The following is a 22,473-nucleotide window of genomic DNA, read 5'->3' on the forward strand; positions in this document are numbered from 1 at the left end:
ACGCCTATTATGGAATGAATGCTGGCGTAGCGCCGCCACCGCCACCTCAATACGGACATCGCCCTGCTGGGTGGATGCAAAATTCTCAGCAATTTTAAATTACTGGTTGAATATGTGTTAATGGAAAATAAAATGGTAAATTCCTATTTGGTCTGAATAATAAATCTCATCCTACATTTGTGTCTCTCTCTCTATTCTTAAAGCTTTGGTGTTAGAAAAAATTGTGTCAGAATCACGAAGCTAGTAGCTCTATATCAGAACGAGACGGTAACGAGTATGCACTGAAAGCACAACCTAACAAAGTCGAGACAAGACAATACAAATCACCATTCAATAGTTTATTTCGGTATGCGTACAGTTAGTCAAAGAATATGCTCCGATATAACGTAAAATCAATTTCATTGCTTCTTGGTCAGTAGCTAAGCAGTCCTCTTCGTGATATTTCACGCTGAAAGGGTATAACAATTCGGGAGCATCCGTTGATTTCCAATTTAGCATCAGCAAGAATAGTATGAATATTAGCTTCATTGCCCGAAGACTTTACAGATAGCAGCTTTAAGATCGTTGCAAGCTTCTGCAATCTCGGAATCTCTTTTTTTCTTGTATATATTGATACAGCAATAGCTTTTAATGCAAGAGCATAATATCACGTAGAACGCGATATCGGAGTCTTCACTCAGAAGTATATCCATTTCTCATGTCCCACTCACTCGTAGTGGTGTTTAAATAACTACTTTTGGCGCGTTAATTCCCAACGGTAAACTCATTGAGGCATTCAAATCTGGTAACGGTAAATCAAATGGACTGTTCTCATTTTTTTCTGGTCGAGCTAATTCCGTGTGGTAGTACAATCATACATACAACTATTAGACAATTCATCGAGTCTCTCAATTGTAGCACATCGACCATTTTTACGAACCCATATTTGTATCATTTGATAACATTGTTCAGTTAAGTTCTTGGGATCCGCGTATTCACAATCAGCAATTTCTAAGTCTGTTAACTTAAGTTGATCTCTAGCAAATCTTTTCCAAGTCTTGTAATGAACCCTATCTATAATGTCGTATACATCAGAAGCTGTAATCCCCGACATCTTCCAATTGCAATCCTTGATTTCTTTGATGGTATAATCTCATAAGCGACATACATATATATCGTTGTGATACACCTATTATGCGATCAGCTGACGCAATACAATGACGGTCACGCTCGTTATTGACATATATTGTCACCCATTGTCCCTATTGAAGCACTATTGATATAACTCTTTCGCGCGCTTTTCTCTGTTTGATTTGAAATTCAAAAGTAGTCACGTGATCAAATGCTGCGATTTAATTGGTCCGCATGAGAACGTGCTGTTATATACTACTAATTTGTCTGTTTTTTATCGCACATTTTTGGGATGTGTTTATCAGGTTTGGTAATATCAATTTTAGTCTGTTTGCCAGGATGCCTGTTAGTATTTTGTAATCAGTGTTTAGTAGGGTCATTGGCCGCCAATTTTTGAGACACTTTGGATCTCCTTTCTTGTAGATAATAGTGGTTATACCGCATTTCCATGTGTCGCAAAGACCGCCAAAGATGTATGCGTTGTTGATGACCTCGTGAAGATCTTTTTTGATCATACCCCAGAAGGAAGAGTAAAACTCTTTTGACAGGCCATCCGAGCCCGGAGTCTTATCGCTTTCCATTTCTTTTAAGACTTCTTGCAGTTCACTCTCCTCAATCTGGGTGTCGAGGTTATCTTTCTCTTCCTGGGATAGTCTTAGGCCGTTTAGGACACTTAGATATTTATCTTGTATCCGCGTATCCTCTTGTTTTGATCTGGACCACAAAGCCTTATAGAAGTTTTCTATCTCGTGCATTGTTTCATCTGCACCCATGGTCTCTCTGCCGGAGTCTATTCTGATGCTCTCGAGGCTGTTTTTCTCTTTTCTTTTTTTCAACTTCTGATAAAAATATTTTGTCGGCTTCTCGTTCTGTTCGAGGTCTTTTATTTTATGCATTTTGCATTGGTGCATGACTCTTTCGTCTTCTATTCTTTTTAGCTCTCTGATTTCTTTTGAGGCGACGTTGATGTTGTCTGTAGCGTTGTTACTGCTAGCGGTGTCGTGTTGGAGCTGCCTTATCTTTTCTTGCAGATCTTTAATTTTATTATAATCAGCGTTTTTCTTTTCGCGCTCGTATTTTTGCAGATGGATTTTGATTGCGTTTTTGGTGGTGTCCCACCATTGATAAACGTCATCATGCGTGTGTTTCTTTTTTTGACATTTTTTTAAATAGTTTTTCTATCTCTGTATGTAGAGTTTCATCTTCGTACAGGCGGGCGTTGTTCTTCCATACGCCGTATCCCCATCGCTTCTTTGTTGGCTCTTGTAGTCTAGTTTTTGTTAGGAATATATGATCCGATATCGTATTTAGTTTATAGGTACAGGTTTTGACATGAGCAAGGTACCTTTCTGAGGCATATATTCTATCTATCCTTCGTGATTGGTGGGCTTTCATTATTGTATATAGTTTTTTTGTTGGGTTACGCCATCGCCAAATATCTCTGATTTTGTATATGTCTGTGAATGTTTTCCAGTTTTTTGCTGCTGGGGTTAACTTGAAGTTTTTAACATTTTTCGAATCCAGTCTATCTTTCACCATGTTAAAGTCACCGCATATTATTGCACACTAACATACACTAACTAACATACGGAGGCTAGTTATCTATAATTGAACAGTTTAAGATTCCGTCATTTCGTCTGAGATGTTCCAAGCAAAGGAAGAACACCTTTATTGTCACACCCCGTTAGAGTGGTAAACCCTTTAAAAAAGTATGGAACACCTTCGGTTGCGAGATACACCCGATTGATAAGCACTGATGGCAGTCTAGTCTATCTCCATCTCCTACTTCAATCACCTTCGTTTTATGGCATAACAATAGACTAATACGATGCAGGCTACTATTATATCGTAAGTAGTAGTATGAGGCCGATTATAGCCACCAATGAGATTACGCCACGTGTCCAGCCACGCCCACTTTCAAATTTAAATTTTTCCGCGTATTTTTCTTTCATTTTCCCGCGTATTTTTTTTAATTTTGCTGTCTCGAATTTTAATGGATTATGAGAACGGATTCTCGCCGAGAATTGAACCGAGGACCTCACTAGTCAGATATGAAAACGCACCTACTCCCAGAATCGAACCGAGAACCTTGTGTCTATAGACCTGAACTGCAACCATTACACTACCGCGCTCGCTGAGAATATGCGTATGTCTTGCAGCTTTAACGCTTTAACGGCTCCTTTCCCCGACTCGAACCGAGGACCCTATGACTTGTAGAACAGAACCGTAACCACTAGACTATCGCGCTCGCTACCAATCCTTGTCTGTATTGAAGGTTTTAAAAAAAGGTTGTCTAATAAGGCGCAAGCATTGAAAACACATTTGTTATTGGTGCGACAATCACCATATATTTTTCGGGATATCCACATGATAATGGTCCCTATTGACCTCAGAAAAGGATTCAGGTCCATTTTCCGGCCTCAAGAAAGCTACCATTAAATTAGAGATGGCTACCGTACGCTTCCGAGCCCGCGCTCTCAATTGTAAGGCGAGGCGACGAGTGTACCAGTACCATTACAGACGTACAACGAACGATCAATGTAAGTGGCTCTGTAAATCATGAGCAATAATAAGCGACGAGTGTGCCATCAACATTATAGACGTACAAACGAGCATATTCAACTAGCATTGATGCTTTATCGATTTAGCGCAGTATGTGTAGCTGGATGCTAACCAATTCGCATTTAACAATGCGACCCGCGCACAATTATGTAGCCCGATTTTCGTTGAATATTGACGACCCCAATAAATCGAATGAGCTCTTTTCCGCAGACATCTATGACACAGCTGTCAGTCCAGTGGACACGAACTTGAGATTCCGTGGGGTTAAATTCCGCATCAAATAAGATCAGAGCGCCTTTTCTCGCTTTCAGGATTTGGACTGAGGCGTCCGGCGTATGTCGCAACACTACAATATGTGGTAACACGAACCTGTGCACACGTACAGTTGTTATTTGTAGTGTCATCGTCGCCCGCCAATGCGATAAACTCCCAACGGCTGACACATTGGTCTTCAATCTAATACCAGCATATTTTTTGTAGGTCGAGAACAAGGGTAATTTAATTGCAACTAAAATGCCTGCGGCTTGTTTTGGCTCAAGGGTCGAATGCAACATATGAATCCATTCGCGTTACGCACTATAGCCTGTTTAGGATGATGAGTCAAAACGCGTAGGCGAGGACATGGAGATAATAACTAGCCTATATATTTAGAACAAATCAAGCATTGATTTCACGATAACGTATTCGTTATAACGTCATAAAAATTTAGCGAGTTTTATAAGCTGCTTATCCTCAATAACCAATTTGCGGAAATTAGTGAAGAAGTGGATTGTACAGATTCTTAGAACTGCACGATAATCTGGTTATAGATTTGCTGATGCTACCTGCTGCCAGCATCATAACCAAGCAACCTTTACCTACCCGTCAGCTAATGTCTTACTATGTAAAACATGCATTCTGCACGTTCTTCCGTGTAGACGAACGTAATTTACCGATGTCCTAAATATTCAATTAATTCGGTTACTTTATGTGGCAGCTCATAATTTGAAATCAGCAACGACTTCATTACATTACAAGTCTTACAGTTTTCGTTACTTCTTGCTCGTTTCTTTACTGCAAAAAGCGTTTATATTCAACTCGTCGCATTTTAGATTGCTTCGAGTCGTGGCGGTAGTTATGAATAAGTTAATATTGTGCCTACTGCCCAGTGCACCTATAGATGCGGAATCTACTTAACACGCGCATGGATCGCTTATTTCAAATAAATCGCATAAAGTAATAAACGTGCTGGAGTTGTCAATCTAAAATCACATTCATGACACGAAATGAGTCATCGCCATTTTGAATTTATGATATGTTTATAAACTACATTTGAAAATGCGTGGGCCCCGAAGTCAGGTTATTGCAACAGCTATAAAAAAAAATTAACATAGTGAGTTTAATTAGGTCGATAAAATATTATATATTTTTCGAATACATTTCATCCATATCTACAAATATATCTTGATGCTATCGTGAGCCACTAAAATGTTCTCCGCATGCGATCCGCTAACCGTAGTTTGCTCATCCCTGGTTTTAATCGTAATCTTTCGAGTAAGTTCTGTTGGTAGGCAAGCCCTACCAGAATATATTTTGATAAAGGCGAGAGTAAATCGTTATCGAGCACCTTTCGTTATCAACTTCTTCAGTAACTCAAAATCGGTGACCGATCGCGACCTCTCGGAATAAATGAACAACATGCAATATGAACAGGACATGAAGCTACGATGTCCGATAATTCCTTTCAATTAAAGTAGAAGTATAGCCATTTCCGACCGAGTAAAACGTTACTCGGCATTGCGCTCTCGATAGTAGTGAGAAATGATATTCGTTTACTTTCGATAATATCCAACATACGGACTCATGTCGAGGGCAATTTTTAGAACTCTAATATCGCATAGCCTAACTTTGCAATATTTTTCGATTTATTTAGTCATGTTTTCCTTGCGATAGCCATTCAGCATCGCGAAAATTCATAGTACAATTTAGAATAAACTGCTGACTTTTATCAAGGTCTTTGAAAAGTACGTTTCAACATTTAACTATCATGACATAGTAAACTTCTACTCAAGTACGAAAAGTAGCGATTGTAAGGTGATTAGAAAATAAGTATTACGGGCCCAGTTTTGCCTAAAACCTAAATCGCAACACGTTATCTGATCCATTCCGAATGACGAGATTAAATATCCCTTAAAAATGAATGATATTCATAATATTCACATTGCTATACATAAAATTTGCTCTGACATTGCCCATAGTGACCATTTAGAATTGGATAGTAAAGGAGTCGAAATTTCTTCGATGCGCCTAGTGCACTAATTCGAGTGCTGAAATCCGAATCGAAAAATTTGTTATAATGATTCGAGTCGAGTAGTAAAATTTAATTAGCGAGCACTGAAATTACAGTAATATAGTTATATCACCGATACGAAATTTGGTAGCCATTTCCCCGGAATAGTAATCAGTCCGAAACATTATGATAAATAGATAAGGTTGAAGAAATATAAAAATATCATCAATGGTGTATGTATTATGAAACTGGAAATATTGTATTTGCGGTAGCACGCAATTGGTTTCCAATTCGTAATTTCAACCGCATTGGCAGTTTTTTCATAAAAATAACTAAACAAATACTTTGATACTAATTTCAAAATAACGCAAATCTCTTAATGAATGTCCCTTGAATAGTAATTAATCCAAAACATTATCATGCAAGGTCCGAGAAACATAAAAATATCATTAATGTGGTATGCATTGTGAAACAGGCAATATTTTCTTTGCGGTGACCAGGGAGTACGTTCTAATTCGTAATTTCAACCCCATCATCATTCTCTCATAATAATGAATTAGCAAATCCTTGGATCCTAATTTTCAAAGTAGCTTAGATCTCTGAATGAGCTCTGACTCGCTGTTATCTTCAAACCATGGAATTATTACGAGTATCACCATCGCTCACTGAAGAAAGGGATGAAATTATATCCGGGGCATATTCCTTGGCCAGGAATTTTATCATGTACGAACTAGACGGGCCGAGCGTTAAAGCAAATACGAAAGCGGAGGCAACCTTACGGCGAGTTAGTGATGAAATGTTCGAGCGACATCGAACTGTCGTAAACGCAATCTCTAAACGTCTCCGATACAGTATTGTTGAAGTCGACGAAAAATATGAAGAATATTCTGCGGAAGAGCGGATGTTCCTGATGATAGCTGACGAAATTTTTAAAGATACCCAAGAGAATTGGGGTCGGATCGTATCTGTGTTCGTGCTCGGTAGCATTCTTGCTCGCAAAAACGAGGATGAGCATCACGGTGATAATATAGAAGGTATCATACAGTCAGTCGGGAATTACATTGGTATTAGAAGGCGAAAGTGGATAGCGGAAAATGGAGGATGGGTAAGCGATTTTACATGGCCTGATAAGGATTTGGCAATTATCATTTAGCTTGAGGTACTGTGTATCTGCTCTCGAGAGTCCATACCACCTATCGATAATGAAACTTAGCTTGCACTTCACAATTCGGTTTTCAATTTACATTTTGTCATAAGGCACAGTACTTTACATTCCAAGCGCTCCGAACTTTGAATTACCTAGCAAGTACGGCAACTTTCCTCTGCAAGATTAGGAAGGCTTACATTCTTTTGTTTGTTTCAGGACAGTTTTGTAGGATTTTTTGATAACGCAGCTTTCGATGATAGTAAAGTTTGGAAGAGGCTCATGCTTGTTGGAATTGGACTGACGTCTATTGCAATGGCAATAACAAGATCATGGATAGTCCTTTGCCGTACATCATGTAATGTTTTTTAAATAATATATTTCTTCGCCGTTTAATTACATAAATTTTACTGTAGGACGGATGCAGTTTCTTCTGAGATTACATTAAAGATTGCTCCATAAAACCGTCTTTATCTGGAACATTTTCATTTTTCAAATTTATACAGCTACGTAAGGAAATTGCTAAGTTACCTAGAAAACGCCGCAGGTCAAATTTGATCCAATTCCGACCATAGTAGCGACAAGGAGTTATGACAGCTCAAAATGATCCATCTTTCGAAGCCAAATATCGTTGGTTCTCCACGACCAAATATCGTGTTCTATAAATATAGTGTATATGGAACAGATATAAATGTTGCTATTTTGTTGTTATTTGCGAAGAATACTTTGCTCAGTAATTAATTTCACGGGGATTCTAAACCTCAATACATACAAGTGAGCAAAGTTACATTAACCTGCGTTAACCTGTAGTGTTATGTAACTACCTACAATTCTATCAAGACGTAGCGAACACGACAAGTAATATGGAGTGAAGGAATAAGGGCGCGAAATTCCAATGTATAGATGCATATTTAGGCGGAAATATCGTCTTACCGGACGAATGCAATTGTTTCCTTAAAGTTTTCCTGTCTACGCCATTCAAGCGCGGTAAGATCAGTTTGAGTTGGCGACATTCAGGATGATATTTCAAGAAGCTCTGAATGATAGTCACATATTCCTCGTCGATTCTTGTTCTATCGCTGTCACTGAGGTCGAATACCTTTAGCTGTTCATTGAATAATTGAATATTAGGCGGTTTAGGTCAATTTCATAAACGAAATCTGAACTAAATTGCTTTATTGAGAACCATGAGAGAGCAGAAAGAACTTACTGTAGTGCATCGCTTGCCCATCTCTTCACTAAGATTCCTGATTTGCATGGAAAGCATCTTGCAATTACTCAGGTTGAATTCTTCAACGCGGGTTTTGTGCAGGATTTCAGTTACTGTTTTGTAGCAGGAGGAAATGTCGGGATTTCTACTCAAATCCAGCGAATGCAGCTAAAACACAGTGTGATGTTCAGATATTTTACGACGCTACAAACCACTCAGTTGCTGTAATAATAATATTTATCGACGACAGAGCAATATTATCAATTTCTCCGCCTCATCGCAAAACTGGTGTAATACAGAAAATAATGAACGTCTATAGGATATCGAAGAAACGGCGGAAACTAGCATTAATATGAATGAGCGATGGAAAATCTTTCACTCATAAGCAAGGACACTTTCATCAGCAGACGTGATCAGGAATGCCTTATTGATGATAAATTCGCTCGCTAAATGCAATGCCATGCCTGACGTTGCTTGGAACTCGCATTAGTTGCAAACTATGCTTGATTATTTCACTAGTAAGAAAACAAAACAGATCTAGCTAAAATGGATCACCTCATGATTACCGAGACCATTGTTCAACGACGTTAATGAATGTTCATCCAATTCGCAAGCTGAAAGTCGAACTGCCTTCGTGTTATGCCTTTTCGCGAAACGTCCGATTTCTTGCAATCCTACCGGTTCCAAATCCGTATTGTAACTTAGATCGAGTTTATCAACCTACAAAATACAGCAAATTATTCTGAAAACGACACACAAAATTGCGGAAACGAGTGGCTACCTCGATTTCACCAAAACATTCAAAAGCATGAATTTCCTCCGGTGTGAGGTCGCATCCTTTCATCACAAGAGTAACCGCTCTGTCTTTACAAAATAAGGGCGGCAGTGCAGCCATACACTCTTCATCCAGACGATTATAACTGATGTCGAGATATTGGAGCTAAACGAATATGGGAAACTGACAACTTACGACCAGAATTAATCGGGGATGAAGACAAACATTACAAACTTATAACAGAGAAATGTTGATTAGCCAGTCACGTCATAATAGATTGGCGAAATGTTCTGAGATTAAAATAGAATTTCTGTGATTCGTCTCAAATGGACTCTTTGCAAGCAGTCATAAAGAATGTGACTATTGACCACTACTGAACAACAATCGCTCAAGACAAGATCCATATACCTTACTGCTTTTGACCTGCATGGCGACGAAATCCTTTGACCGCAAGTGCGACTTCACAAGTGACAAATAGGTTAGATCGCTTGAAATAATAGTCCCGAGTTGCGTAAAGTTGATGTTTTCGCCGTAGCTGAGATCGAGTTTTTGCAATTTAACCTATGGGAATGAGGTAATAAAAGTCTCATATCGAAAGGATTTATACTAGATTAGTGTCCGGATATTTTCATCGCCAATACCTGATGCTGTCTGATAAGTTGACTCAAAACGATCAGAAAATCGTTAGATCCGCTACTTTCTTCCAGGTTAAGTTCCGTCGAGCCACACTTCTTCATCAACTCGCAGATGGCTGGCAGGAGTTTGTCAATGCCATCGTGGGCTGTGACGCTGACTTTTTTTATTTGGACCTGGACGAGTGCAAAACTTTTCCCCATAAAACAGTAATTGAGGTGATGAATAATTAAACCCTCATCAACTCTCACTAGTCTAGTATGACTATTGCGATAAATGGCTACACCGGTGCGCGATTGAGCATTGTTCGGTACGATACCTTCAATTCACGCGTAGTAACAATATTAATATGAAACAATGCGGTCATGATGAAGGTTTTTTAAAGCCCGCTATGTATATTATACGGATAAACATGCTTAAATTGAACGTGGGTTTATAATGCTCAGTGACTGTGAGCGGTATGTGTAAATGTGTTTACCTCAAATTCAAATTCGCGAATTTGGTCCAATATCATCTTTACAAGGTTTTCATTGAGATGGCATTGGCGGAATTCTAACTCGTACATGCGAGATTTCTCCATGAGACCATTCACGATATTCTTTACATCCAATTCAGTCGTAGTTTTATGATAGATCCCACAAGGAATTTCAACTTCATCATGATCCATAATTATTGATTGATGGTACATCCTGTTATCACCTTTAGCATATGTGAATCATAAATAATTCATGATCAGGAAATAAAATTAATATTAATTCTAATCAACCTCCAATGTGATTTTTGTGTCGGACTATTTCAATATTTCGATAAGTCGGATAAAATGATGATACGTGACATATATACTCAAGCAAGAAACCGCTCCAGTACCAACACCACCACTAGGGTTGTCCATAATTTGGAAAATCTTACGAGTCCTCCGTTGTAATGTCTTATTCTATAAATTATTGATAAAAAACGACACTGAGCCTGAAAGAAGCTCACAGGAAGGCCGTTAAGATTTCGTGCAAAGCGTTTGAAAGTAGCTGCCGAAGAATGGGCGTGCCACCGACCATAGAACGGCGAGAACACTGCAATCACGAAACCACGGCTCTTGATTGGCTAATCCGCTATGCTTCAATGACCACGACAGCAGCAGCTTGCTGTGTAGGTGATCAAGGAGTCTGCTACCGGCGGCGATTCTGTAAGCGCATTTTATGTCGGTTGACAGATAATGATTTAGGATTGATTCAGGGTATGTTGAGGTACGAAATACATGATAAACAAACAACAGCTGCTTCACAAAAACATCTAAAGCAGTGGTTCTTAACCTTTTTTCCTCCAGCGCCCCCTTTCAAAAATTATCGTGCTCCAGCGCCCCCCACCTCATATTGTCAGCCCCCTAAAAAAACGATTGTCTTGGGCACTCATAGCGTGATAAACGAAACTCATGAGGACTTCGCCCCCAAGAACCTCGTCGCGTGATTTCGATGGTCAGCAAAGTTTATGTGGCCTGGTCGCCCTAGGAGCCAAAATTTTTCCATAATGCATGAATGGAATAGGTTGTAATTGCATATACATGTCACTTTAAACTTTTTATCCTCTCAGCCCACGTAATCAGGTTTACCAGCAGCGCTGAGTGAGATGTTGTATTGGAAAATGAAGGCCACGTGATTGATAATCGAATATATTCAAGCGTGCCCGTTGGTAGAATTAAATCGTTACGTGTTATTTTGTTACCTCTTGTCCGCTATATAGTCAAAGCTTATTGAAACGCGTAAATGTAATAAACTAAAGTAAGCACACGATTTAAAAATGGTATTTCGTCACTGGCAAATAATTTTCTCTAATGGATGTTATTTGTCCTGCGTGGGGTGCAGATTGCGACGAAATGATAATTCGGCACGACCGATTTAAGCACCTATGGACAATTAGACTTATATAAATTGAAGTTTACGCTCAACATAAGGACAATCATCTTCGTCTTCTCGCTGACGATCTTTTCGACACTTCTCGGAGTCCCATATTCACCGACACTTCATATGTGTTCGTGCATCGTGGTGTGGTAATGGCCGACGCCGAAATCCCTGTTTCTATTTTCTATAATTATGCGTATTCTTCCGTGGTGGAGTCGTAAAAACATAATGTTCAATTTATGTTCATTCACTGAAATAATTTAGGGCATACTTCGAGCTAACCGATCGGGGGTTTGGGTTGCAGCAGTTTCGGTCTTGGTAAGAGGTCAAAGTTCAGTCGGTATTTTGGGAACTTTTGTATAGGAAATAATTCGCGCTTTAATCGCGCTCGAGGACCATTCGACTATAATAAACCATATAATTATGGTGTGTGGTATATTCAGTGTCAAATCAAGGTTGTTATATCAACAATCGGGTACAGTCTCATTGCCTGTGGTTCGAGCCCTCCCAAATTCACATCGGCGATTGGCAATACGTGGAAATTAATGGTATAGATTTTGTCTTAGTGCTTTGTGTAACTAAAAGTAAGTCAACTAAGAATTGGAGGCATCTATCTGCTCACATTGAATTTATTACTGTACCCAGATATTAATTTTAACATGAATGTATTCCAAATAAAGCAACTCATATTATATAACGTTTGTGTGAGGTTGTGAACGTAAATTACTATGATATCATCCTTCATGATACGATGAAGAAATATTCTGACGATTTAATTTTGTAGCTCTCAAATACAAGTATATTTAGTTACTCATGTCGTGCACAGAGCTTCAAAACTTATTTCATGTAGAAGAGGCTTTCACTCTCAATAAGAGGGATATGCAGGGCCTCCTTCGATTTTCACACGCTGTGCGCTGCGGGATATAATACCTATTTCGAAACATATTGTTGAAAATAACCCTAACAAGTGTAACGGAAGTGTTTTAAATAACGGGAAATTGGCGATCTAAAATTACGCATAATTCGTTTTACATGAATTACAATAATTCACTATATTTATGTAAACATATGCAGCAAACATTGTCGTTTAGCGCGATCAAAATTCCGGGATTTGACATGCATTGTGGAATGGTAATTCGTTCTAAATACTCATTAAGAATATTTCCTACTACCACATCCTCTACGGCGAAGCCATCTTTCTTCAGCGCCCCCTTATCGCCCCCCTAAGCCCAGCGCCCCCCATATCGCCCCCTGAGCGTTTCCGCCCCCTTCAAAATCGCCAGCGCCCCTTGGGGGGCGCTGGAGGCAAGGTTGAGAACCACTGGTCTAAAGCATGATCGCTTTATTGTGAAGGAAACCGCCGTAGCCTATATGCCTTGCTTTCAACGAGGGAAAGCATAGGAGCTTATGCAAATACCGACGGATTCCTAGTTTCAGAAAGGCTATATCATTATTGAATACAAAGATAAAGCTTTGCAATGACACTATAATTTGTGTGATCTTATTGGGCTCAGGTTGTAGTACATATAATTGAAGTTTTGAATGCTCTAGGGATCGGCTGAATCAAACGGTTAGGCTTGGCACTCATCAGATGTTCACAGCAAATTGAATTCACTTGTAAGTGTTTTCAAAGTCCCTAATGATGCCGCAGAAACGAGGTTTAAATGCAAGCACAGACTATGCTTGATATGATGTACAAACTATGCTGCATGCTATGCACTATGCAGCATTGCCTGTGCCTACCTTTACACCCCTTTTCTGCGCGATTATTAAGGACTTTGACATATCCTGTTCAGCATAGCATGTGCTTACTTTTACACCTCTTTTCTGCGTCATCATCAAGGACTTTGACAACACTTGCAAGTGAATACATTTTGATGCAAGCATCTGACAAGTGTCAAGCATAACCCGCTGATTCAGCCGATTCTTAGAGCTTTCAAAACTTCAACTATGTACTACAACCTGAGCCCAATAAGATAACAGAAATTATAGTGTCATTAAGCTTTATATTTGTATTCAATAATGATATATTCTTTCTGAAACTAGGAATCCGTCGCTACTTGCATAAGAGCCTATGCTTTCACTCGTTGAAAACAAGGCATATAGGCTACGGCGGTTCCCTTCACAATGAAGCGATCATGCTTTAGACGTTTTTGTGAAGCAGCTGTTGTCTGTTCATCATGTATTTCGTACCTCAACATACCCTGAATTAATCCTAAATCATTATCTGTCAACCTACATACAATGCGCTTTCAGAATCGCCGCCGGTAGCAGACTCCTTGATCACCTACGCAGCAAGCTGCTGCTGTTGTGGTCATTGAAGCATAGCCGATTAGCCAATCAAGAGCCGTGGTTTCGTGATTGCCAGTCTTCTTGCCGTTCTATGGTAGGTGGCACGCCCATTCTTCGGTAGCTACTTTCAAACGCTTTGCACGAAATCTTAACGGCCTTCCTGTGAGCTTCTTTCAGGCTCAATGTCGTTTTTTATCAATAATCTATAGAATAAGACATTACAACGGAGGATTCGTAAGATTTTCCAAATTATGGACAACCCTAACCACCACGTATGCCAATAACATATGACTGAATCATGGTAGTTTGCAGAGTTTAGTCAGCCATTGTACAGTTTATGCGCTATGAGAATATCGAGTTAATCCAATTACACCATCATAAAATTTATTCAAGAGTCAAAATTATATTATTTTTCAGTATTGTATGGCCGAAATTATTAGAAATAAACATCCAAAAAGTTTAAGCTTCGGTTTTTACTTTATGAGAATAATTTTATATACTTTATTATAGTCATGGTAGGGTGCTTGTAATAACGAAGGTGTTTTTAACAACAAGCTATCAATAACTTCACAAATGACACAAGCTAATTGATAAATTTTGAAATTGCCTGTAAGATATTAAGCTAATTATCAGAGTCGACGGCGATAAAACTATTTTACTTGAGTAATATTTATCGCTACATAAATATCGTTATGCCTTTGATACGATGTAAATAGTTATCTCGTGCGGCGTCCGTTGCGTGTCGTCACCCTTCGTACACCGTCGAGGAATAAGCTACCCGGTGCCGTTGACTTGTGATTATTTGTCGTAGACTTAAGTTGTGATATTGCAAATTTTGAGGTTCTAAGATGGGTCCGTTCGGGTAAAATGGAGCCCACGAATGCAATAAAGAGACAATTCTGAGGATGCCGCCCGCCCCTATTTAATCCCTTTTATTGCCCCGAACCCCGAGCGGGGCGGGCGGCATCCTCAGAATTGTCTCTTTATTGCATTCGTGGGCTCCTTTTTACCCGAACGGACCCATCTTAGAACCTCAAAATTTGCAATATCACAACTTAAGTCTACGACAAATAATCACAAGTCAACGGCACCGGGTAGCTTATTCCTCGACGGTGTACGAAGGGTGACGACACGCAACGGACGCCGCACGAGATAACTATTTACATCGTATCAAAGGCATAACGATATTTATGTAGCGATAAATATTACTCAAGTAAAATAGTTTTATCGCCGTCGACTCTGATAATTAGCTTAATATCTTACAGGCAATTTCAAAATTTATCAATTAGCTTAAGTCATTTGTGAAGTTATTGATAGCTTGTTGTTAAAAACACCTTCGTTATTACAAGCACCCTACCATGACTATAATAAAGTATATAAAATTATTCTCATAAAGTAAAAACCGAAGCTTAAACTTTTTGGATGTTTATTTCTAATAATTTCGGCCATACAATACTGAAAAATAATATAATTTTGACTCTTGAATAAATTTTATGATGGTGTAATTGGATTAACTCGATATTCTCATAGCGCATAAACTGTACAATGGCTGACTAAACTCTGCAAACTACCATGATTCAGTCATATGTTATTGGCATACGTGGTGGTGTTGGTACTGGAGCGGTTTCTTGCTTGAGTATATATGTCACGTATCATCATTTTATCCGACTTATCGAAATATTGAAATAGTCCGACACAAAAATCACATTGGAGGTTGATTAGAATTAATATTAATTTTATTTCCTGATCATGAATTATTTATGATTCACATATGCTAAAGGTGATAACAGGATGTACCATCAATCAATAATTATGGATCATGATGAAGTTGAAATTCCTTGTGGGATCTATCATAAAACTACGACTGAATTGGATGTAAAGAATATCGTGAATGGTCTCATGGAGAAATCTCGCATGTACGAGTTAGAATTCCGCCAATGCCATCTCAATGAAAACCTTGTAAAGATGATATTGGACCAAATTCGCGAATTTGAATTTGAGGTAAACACATTTACACATACCGCTCACAGTCACTGAGCATTATAAACCCACGTTCAATTTAAGCATGTTTATCCGTATAATATACATAGCGGGCTTTAAAAAACCTTCATCATGACCGCATTGTTTCATATTAATATTGTTACTACGCGTGAATTGAAGGTATCGTACCGAACAATGCTCAATCGCGCACCGGTGTAGCCATTTATCGCAATAGTCATACTAGACTAGTGAGAGTTGATGAGGGTTTAATTATTCATCACCTCAATTACTGTTTTATGGGGGAAAGTTTTGCACTCGTCCAGGTCCAAATAAAAAAAGTCAGCGTCACAGCCCACGATGGCATTGACAAACTCCTGCCAGCCATCTGCGAGTTGATGAAGAAGTGTGGCTCGACGGAACTTAACCTGGAAGAAAGTAGCGGATCTAACGATTTTCTGATCGTTTTGAGTCAACTTATCAGACAGCATCAGGTATTGGCGATGAAAATATCCGGACACTAATCTAGTATAAATCCTTTCGATATGAGACTTTTATTACCTCATTCCCATAGGTTAAATTGCAAAAACTCGATCTCAGCTACGGCGAAAACATCAACTTTACGCAACTCGGGACTATTATTTCAAGCGATCTAACCTATTTGTCACTTGTGAAGTCGCACTTGCGGTCAAAGGATTTCGTCGCCATGCAGGTCAAAAGCAGTAAGGTATATGGATCTTGTCTTGAGCGATTGTTGTTCAGTAGTGGTCAATAGTCACATTCTTTATGACTGCTTGCAAAGAGTCCATTTGAGACGAATCACAGAAATTCTATTTTAATCTCAGAACATTTCGCCAATCTATTATGACGTGACTGGCTAATCAACATTTCTCTGTTATAAGTTTGTAATGTTTGTCTTCATCCCCGATTAATTCTGGTCGTAAGTTGTCAGTTTCCCATATTCGTTTAGCTCCAATATCTCGACATCAGTTATAATCGTCTGGATGAAGAGTGTATGGCTGCACTGCCGCCCTTATTTTGTAAAGACAGAGCGGTTACTCTTGTGATGAAAGGATGCGACCTCACACCGGAGGAAATTCATGCTTTTGAATGTTTTGGTGAAATCGAGGTAGCCACTCGTTTCCGCAATTTTGTGTGTCGTTTTCAGAATAATTTGCTGTATTTTGTAGGTTGATAAACTCGATCTAAGTTACAATACGGATTTGGAACCGGTAGGATTGCAAGAAATCGGACGTTTCGCGAAAAGGCATAACACGAAGGCAGTTCGACTTTCAGCTTGCGAATTGGATGAACATTCATTAACGTCGTTGAACAATGGTCTCGGTAATCATGAGGTGATCCATTTTAGCTAGATCTGTTTTGTTTTCTTACTAGTGAAATAATCAAGCATAGTTTGCAACTAATGCGAGTTCCAAGCAACGTCAGGCATGGCATTGCATTTAGCGAGCGAATTTATCATCAATAAGGCATTCCTGATCACGTCTGCTGATGAAAGTGTCCTTGCTTATGAGTGAAAGATTTTCCATCGCTCATTCATATTAATGCTAGTTTCCGCCGTTTCTTCGATATCCTATAGACGTTCATTATTTTCTGTATTACACCAGTTTTGCGATGAGGCGGAGAAATTGATAATATTGCTCTGTCGTCGATAAATATTATTATTACAGCAACTGAGTGGTTTGTAGCGTCGTAAAATATCTGAACATCACACTGTGTTTTAGCTGCATTCGCTGGATTTGAGTAGAAATCCCGACATTTCCTCCTGCTACAAAACAGTAACTGAAATCCTGCACAAAACCCGCGTTGAAGAATTCAACCTGAGTAATTGCAAGATGCTTTCCATGCAAATCAGGAATCTTAGTGAAGAGATGGGCAAGCGATGCACTACAGTAAGTTCTTTCTGCTCTCTCATGGTTCTCAATAAAGCAATTTAGTTCAGATTTCGTTTATGAAATTGACCTAAACCGCCTAATATTCAATTATTCAATGAACAGCTAAAGGTATTCGACCTCAGTGACAGCGATAGAACAAGAATCGACGAGGAATATGTGACTATCATTCAGAGCTTCTTGAAATATCATCCTGAATGTCGCCAACTCAAACTGATCTTACCGCGCTTGAATGGCGTAGACAGGAAAACTTTAAGGAAACAATTGCATTCGTCCGGTAAGACGATATTTCCGCCTAAATATGCATCTATACATTGGAATTTCGCGCCCTTATTCCTTCACTCCATATTACTTGTCGTGTTCGCTACGTCTTGATAGAATTGTAGGTAGTTACATAACACTACAGGTTAACGCAGGTTAATGTAACTTTGCTCACTTGTATGTATTGAGGTTTAGAATCCCCGTGAAATTAATTACTGAGCAAAGTATTCTTCGCAAATAACAACAAAATAGCAACATTTATATCTGTTCCATATACACTATATTTATAGAACACGATATTTGGTCGTGGAGAACCAACGATATTTGGCTTCGAAAGATGGATCATTTTGAGCTGTCATAACTCCTTGTCGCTACTATGGTCGGAATTGGATCAAATTTGACCTGCGGCGTTTTCTAGGTAACTTAGCAATTTCCTTACGTAGCTGTATAAATTTGAAAAATGAAAATGTTCCAGATAAAGACGGTTTTATGGAGCAATCTTTAATGTAATCTCAGAAGAAACTGCATCCGTCCTACAGTAAAATTTATGTAATTAAACGGCGAAGAAATATATTATTTAAAAAACATTACATGATGTACGGCAAAGGACTATCCATGATCTTGTTATTGCCATTGCAATAGACGTCAGTCCAATTCCAACAAGCATGAGCCTCTTCCAAACTTTACTATCATCGAAAGCTGCGTTATCAAAAAATCCTACAAAACTGTCCTGAAACAAACAAAAGAATGTAAGCCTTCCTAATCTTGCAGAGGAAAGTTGCCGTACTTGCTAGGTAATTCAAAGTTCGGAGCGCTTGGAATGTAAAGTACTGTGCCTTATGACAAAATGTAAATTGAAAACCGAATTGTGAAGTGCAAGCTAAGTTTCATTATCGATAGGTGGTATGGACTCTCGAGAGCAGATACACAGTACCTCAAGCTAAATGATAATTGCCAAATCCTTATCAGGCCATGTAAAATCGCTTACCCATCCTCCATTTTCCGCTATCCACTTTCGCCTTCTAATACCAATGTAATTCCCGACTGACTGTATGATACCTTCTATATTATCACCGTGATGCTCATCCTCGTTTTTGCGAGCAAGAATGCTACCGAGCACGAACACAGATACGATCCGACCCCAATTCTCTTGGGTATCTTTAAAAATTTCGTCAGCTATCATCAGGAACATCCGCTCTTCCGCAGAATATTCTTCATATTTTTCGTCGACTTCAACAATACTGTATCGGAGACGTTTAGAGATTGCGTTTACGACAGTTCGATGTCGCTCGAACATTTCATCACTAACTCGCCGTAAGGTTGCCTCCGCTTTCGTATTTGCTTTAACGCTCGGCCCGTCTAGTTCGTACATGATAAAATTCCTGGCCAAGGAATATGCCCCGGATATAATTTCATCCCTTTCTTCAGTGAGCGATGGTGATACTCGTAATAATTCCATGGTTTGAAGATAACAGCGAGTCAGAGCTCATTCAGAGATCTAAGCTACTTTGAAAATTAGGATCCAAGGATTTGCTAATTCATTATTATGAGAGAATGATGATGGGGTTGAAATTACGAATTAGAACGTACTCCCTGGTCACCGCAAAGAAAATATTGCCTGTTTCACAATGCATACCACATTAATGATATTTTTATGTTTCTCGGACCTTGCATGATAATGTTTTGGATTAATTACTATTCAAGGGACATTCATTAAGAGATTTGCGTTATTTTGAAATTAGTATCAAAGTATTTGTTTAGTTATTTTTATGAAAAAACTGCCAATGCGGTTGAAATTACGAATTGGAAACCAATTGCGTGCTACCGCAAATACAATATTTCCAGTTTCATAATACATACACCATTGATGATATTTTTATATTTCTTCAACCTTATCTATTTATCATAATGTTTCGGACTGATTACTATTCCGGGGAAATGGCTACCAAATTTCGTATCGGTGATATAACTATATTACTGTAATTTCAGTGCTCGCTAATTAAATTTTACTACTCGACTCGAATCATTATAACAAATTTTTCGATTCGGATTTCAGCACTCGAATTAGTGCACTAGGCGCATCGAAGAAATTTCGACTCCTTTACTATCCAATTCTAAATGGTCACTATGGGCAATGTCAGAGCAAATTTTATGTATAGCAATGTGAATATTATGAATATCATTCATTTTTAAGGGATATTTAATCTCGTCATTCGGAATGGATCAGATAACGTGTTGCGATTTAGGTTTTAGGCAAAACTGGGCCCGTAATACTTATTTTCTAATCACCTTACAATCGCTACTTTTCGTACTTGAGTAGAAGTTTACTATGTCATGATAGTTAAATGTTGAAACGTACTTTTCAAAGACCTTGATAAAAGTCAGCAGTTTATTCTAAATTGTACTATGAATTTTCGCGATGCTGAATGGCTATCGCAAGGAAAACATGACTAAATAAATCGAAAAATATTGCAAAGTTAGGCTATGCGATATTAGAGTTCTAAAAATTGCCCTCGACATGAGTCCGTATGTTGGATATTATCGAAAGTAAACGAATATCATTTCTCACTACTATCGAGAGCGCAATGCCGAGTAACGTTTTACTCGGTCGGAAATGGCTATACTTCTACTTTAATTGAAAGGAATTATCGGACATCGTAGCTTCATGTCCTGTTCATATTGCATGTTGTTCATTTATTCCGAGAGGTCGCGATCGGTCACCGATTTTGAGTTACTGAAGAAGTTGATAACGAAAGGTGCTCGATAACGATTTACTCTCGCCTTTATCAAAATATATTCTGGTAGGGCTTGCCTACCAACAGAACTTACTCGAAAGATTACGATTAAAACCAGGGATGAGCAAACTACGGTTAGCGGATCGCATGCGGAGAACATTTTAGTGGCTCACGATAGCATCAAGATATATTTGTAGATATGGATGAAATGTATTCGAAAAATATATAATATTTTATCGACCTAATTAAACTCACTATGTTAATTTTTTTTTTATAGCTGTTGCAATAACCTGACTTCGGGGCCCACGCATTTTCAAATGTAGTTTATAAACATATCATAAATTCAAAATGGCGATGACTCATTTCGTGTCATGAATGTGATTTTAGATTGACAACTCCAGCACGTTTATTGCTTTATGCGATTTATTTGAAATAAGCGATCCATGCGCGTGTTAAGTAGATTCCGCATCTATAGGTGCACTGGGCAGTAGGCACAATATTAACTTATTCATAACTACCGCCACGACTCGAAGCAATCTAAAATGCGACGAGTTGAATATAAACGCTTTTTGCAGTAAAGAAACGAGCAAGAAGTAACGAAAACTGTAAGACTTGTAATGTAATGAAGTCGTTGCTGATTTCAAATTATGAGCTGCCACATAAAGTAACCGAATTAATTGAATATTTAGGACATCGGTAAATTACGTTCGTCTACACGGAAGAACGTGCAGAATGCATGTTTTACATAGTAAGACATTAGCTGACGGGTAGGTAAAGGTTGCTTGGTTATGATGCTGGCAGCAGGTAGCATCAGCAAATCTATAACCAGATTATCGTGCAGTTCTAAGAATCTGTACAATCCACTTCTTCACTAATTTCCGCAAATTGGTTATTGAGGATAAGCAGCTTATAAAACTCGCTAAATTTTTATGACGTTATAACGAATACGTTATCGTGAAATCAATGCTTGATTTGTTCTAAATATATAGGCTAGTTATTATCTCCATGTCCTCGCCTACGCGTTTTGACTCATCATCCTAAATAGGCTATAGTGCGTAACGCGAATGGATTCATATGTTGCATTCGACCCTTGAGCCAAAACAAGCCGCAGGCATTTTAGTTGCAATTAAATTACCCTTGTTCTCGACCTACAAAAAATATGCTGGTATTAGATTGAAGACCAATGTGTCAGCCGTTGGGAGTTTATCGCATTGGCGGGCGACGATGACACTACAAATAACAACTGTACGTGTGCACAGGTTCGTGTTACCACATATTGTAGTGTTGCGACATACGCCGGACGCATCAGTCCAAATCCTGAAAGCGAGAAAAGGCGCTCTGATCTTATTTGATGCGGAATTTAACCCCACGGAATCTCAAGTTCGTGTCCACTGGACTGACAGCTGTGTCATAGATGTCTGCGGAAAAGAGCTCATTCGATTTATTGGGGTCGTCAATATTCAACGAAAATCGGGCTACATAATTGTGCGCGGGTCGCATTGTTAAATGCGAATTGGTTAGCATCCAGCTACACATACTGCGCTAAATCGATAAAGCATCAATGCTAGTTGAATATGCTCGTTTGTACGTCTATAATGTTGATGGCACACTCGTCGCTTATTATTGCTCATGATTTACAGAGCCACTTACATTGATCGTTCGTTGTACGTCTGTAATGGTACTGGTACACTCGTCGCCTCGCC

General features: G+C 38.8%; 2 protein-coding genes across 2 annotated transcripts; one reads left to right on the forward strand and one right to left on the reverse strand.

Annotated features, from left to right (window-relative positions):
• Positions 1 to 7,000: 7,000 nt before the first annotated feature.
• Positions 7,001 to 9,506, reverse strand: LOC145448083 (uncharacterized). The gene is made up of 6 exons (XM_080326411.1): positions 9,077 to 9,506; positions 8,851 to 9,015; positions 8,296 to 8,463; positions 8,019 to 8,190; positions 7,617 to 7,744; positions 7,001 to 7,559 (listed from the first exon to the last, which is right to left on the reverse strand). The coding sequence occupies exons 1-5, from the start codon at positions 9,188 to 9,190 to the stop codon at positions 7,674 to 7,676; spliced, it is 690 nt and encodes a 229-aa protein (XP_080182537.1). The 5' UTR covers positions 9,191 to 9,506; the 3' UTR covers positions 7,001 to 7,559; positions 7,617 to 7,673.
• A 7,045-nt stretch (positions 9,507 to 16,551) lies between these two features.
• LOC145448084 (uncharacterized) lies at positions 16,552 to 19,069 on the forward strand. The gene is made up of 6 exons (XM_080326412.1): positions 16,552 to 16,993; positions 17,055 to 17,219; positions 17,607 to 17,774; positions 17,880 to 18,051; positions 18,326 to 18,453; positions 18,511 to 19,069. Exons 1-5 carry the CDS (start codon positions 16,880 to 16,882, stop codon positions 18,394 to 18,396), a joined length of 690 nt encoding a protein of 229 aa, XP_080182538.1. The 5' UTR covers positions 16,552 to 16,879; the 3' UTR covers positions 18,397 to 18,453; positions 18,511 to 19,069.
• Positions 19,070 to 22,473: the final 3,404 nt, after the last annotated feature.

The sequence above is a fragment of the Botryllus schlosseri genome, chromosome 10 (assembly GCF_051294905.1).
Source record: "Botryllus schlosseri isolate E-star chromosome 10, Bs_hap1, whole genome shotgun sequence".
In the NCBI taxonomy this organism is placed as follows: Eukaryota; Metazoa; Chordata; class Ascidiacea; order Stolidobranchia; family Styelidae; genus Botryllus; species Botryllus schlosseri.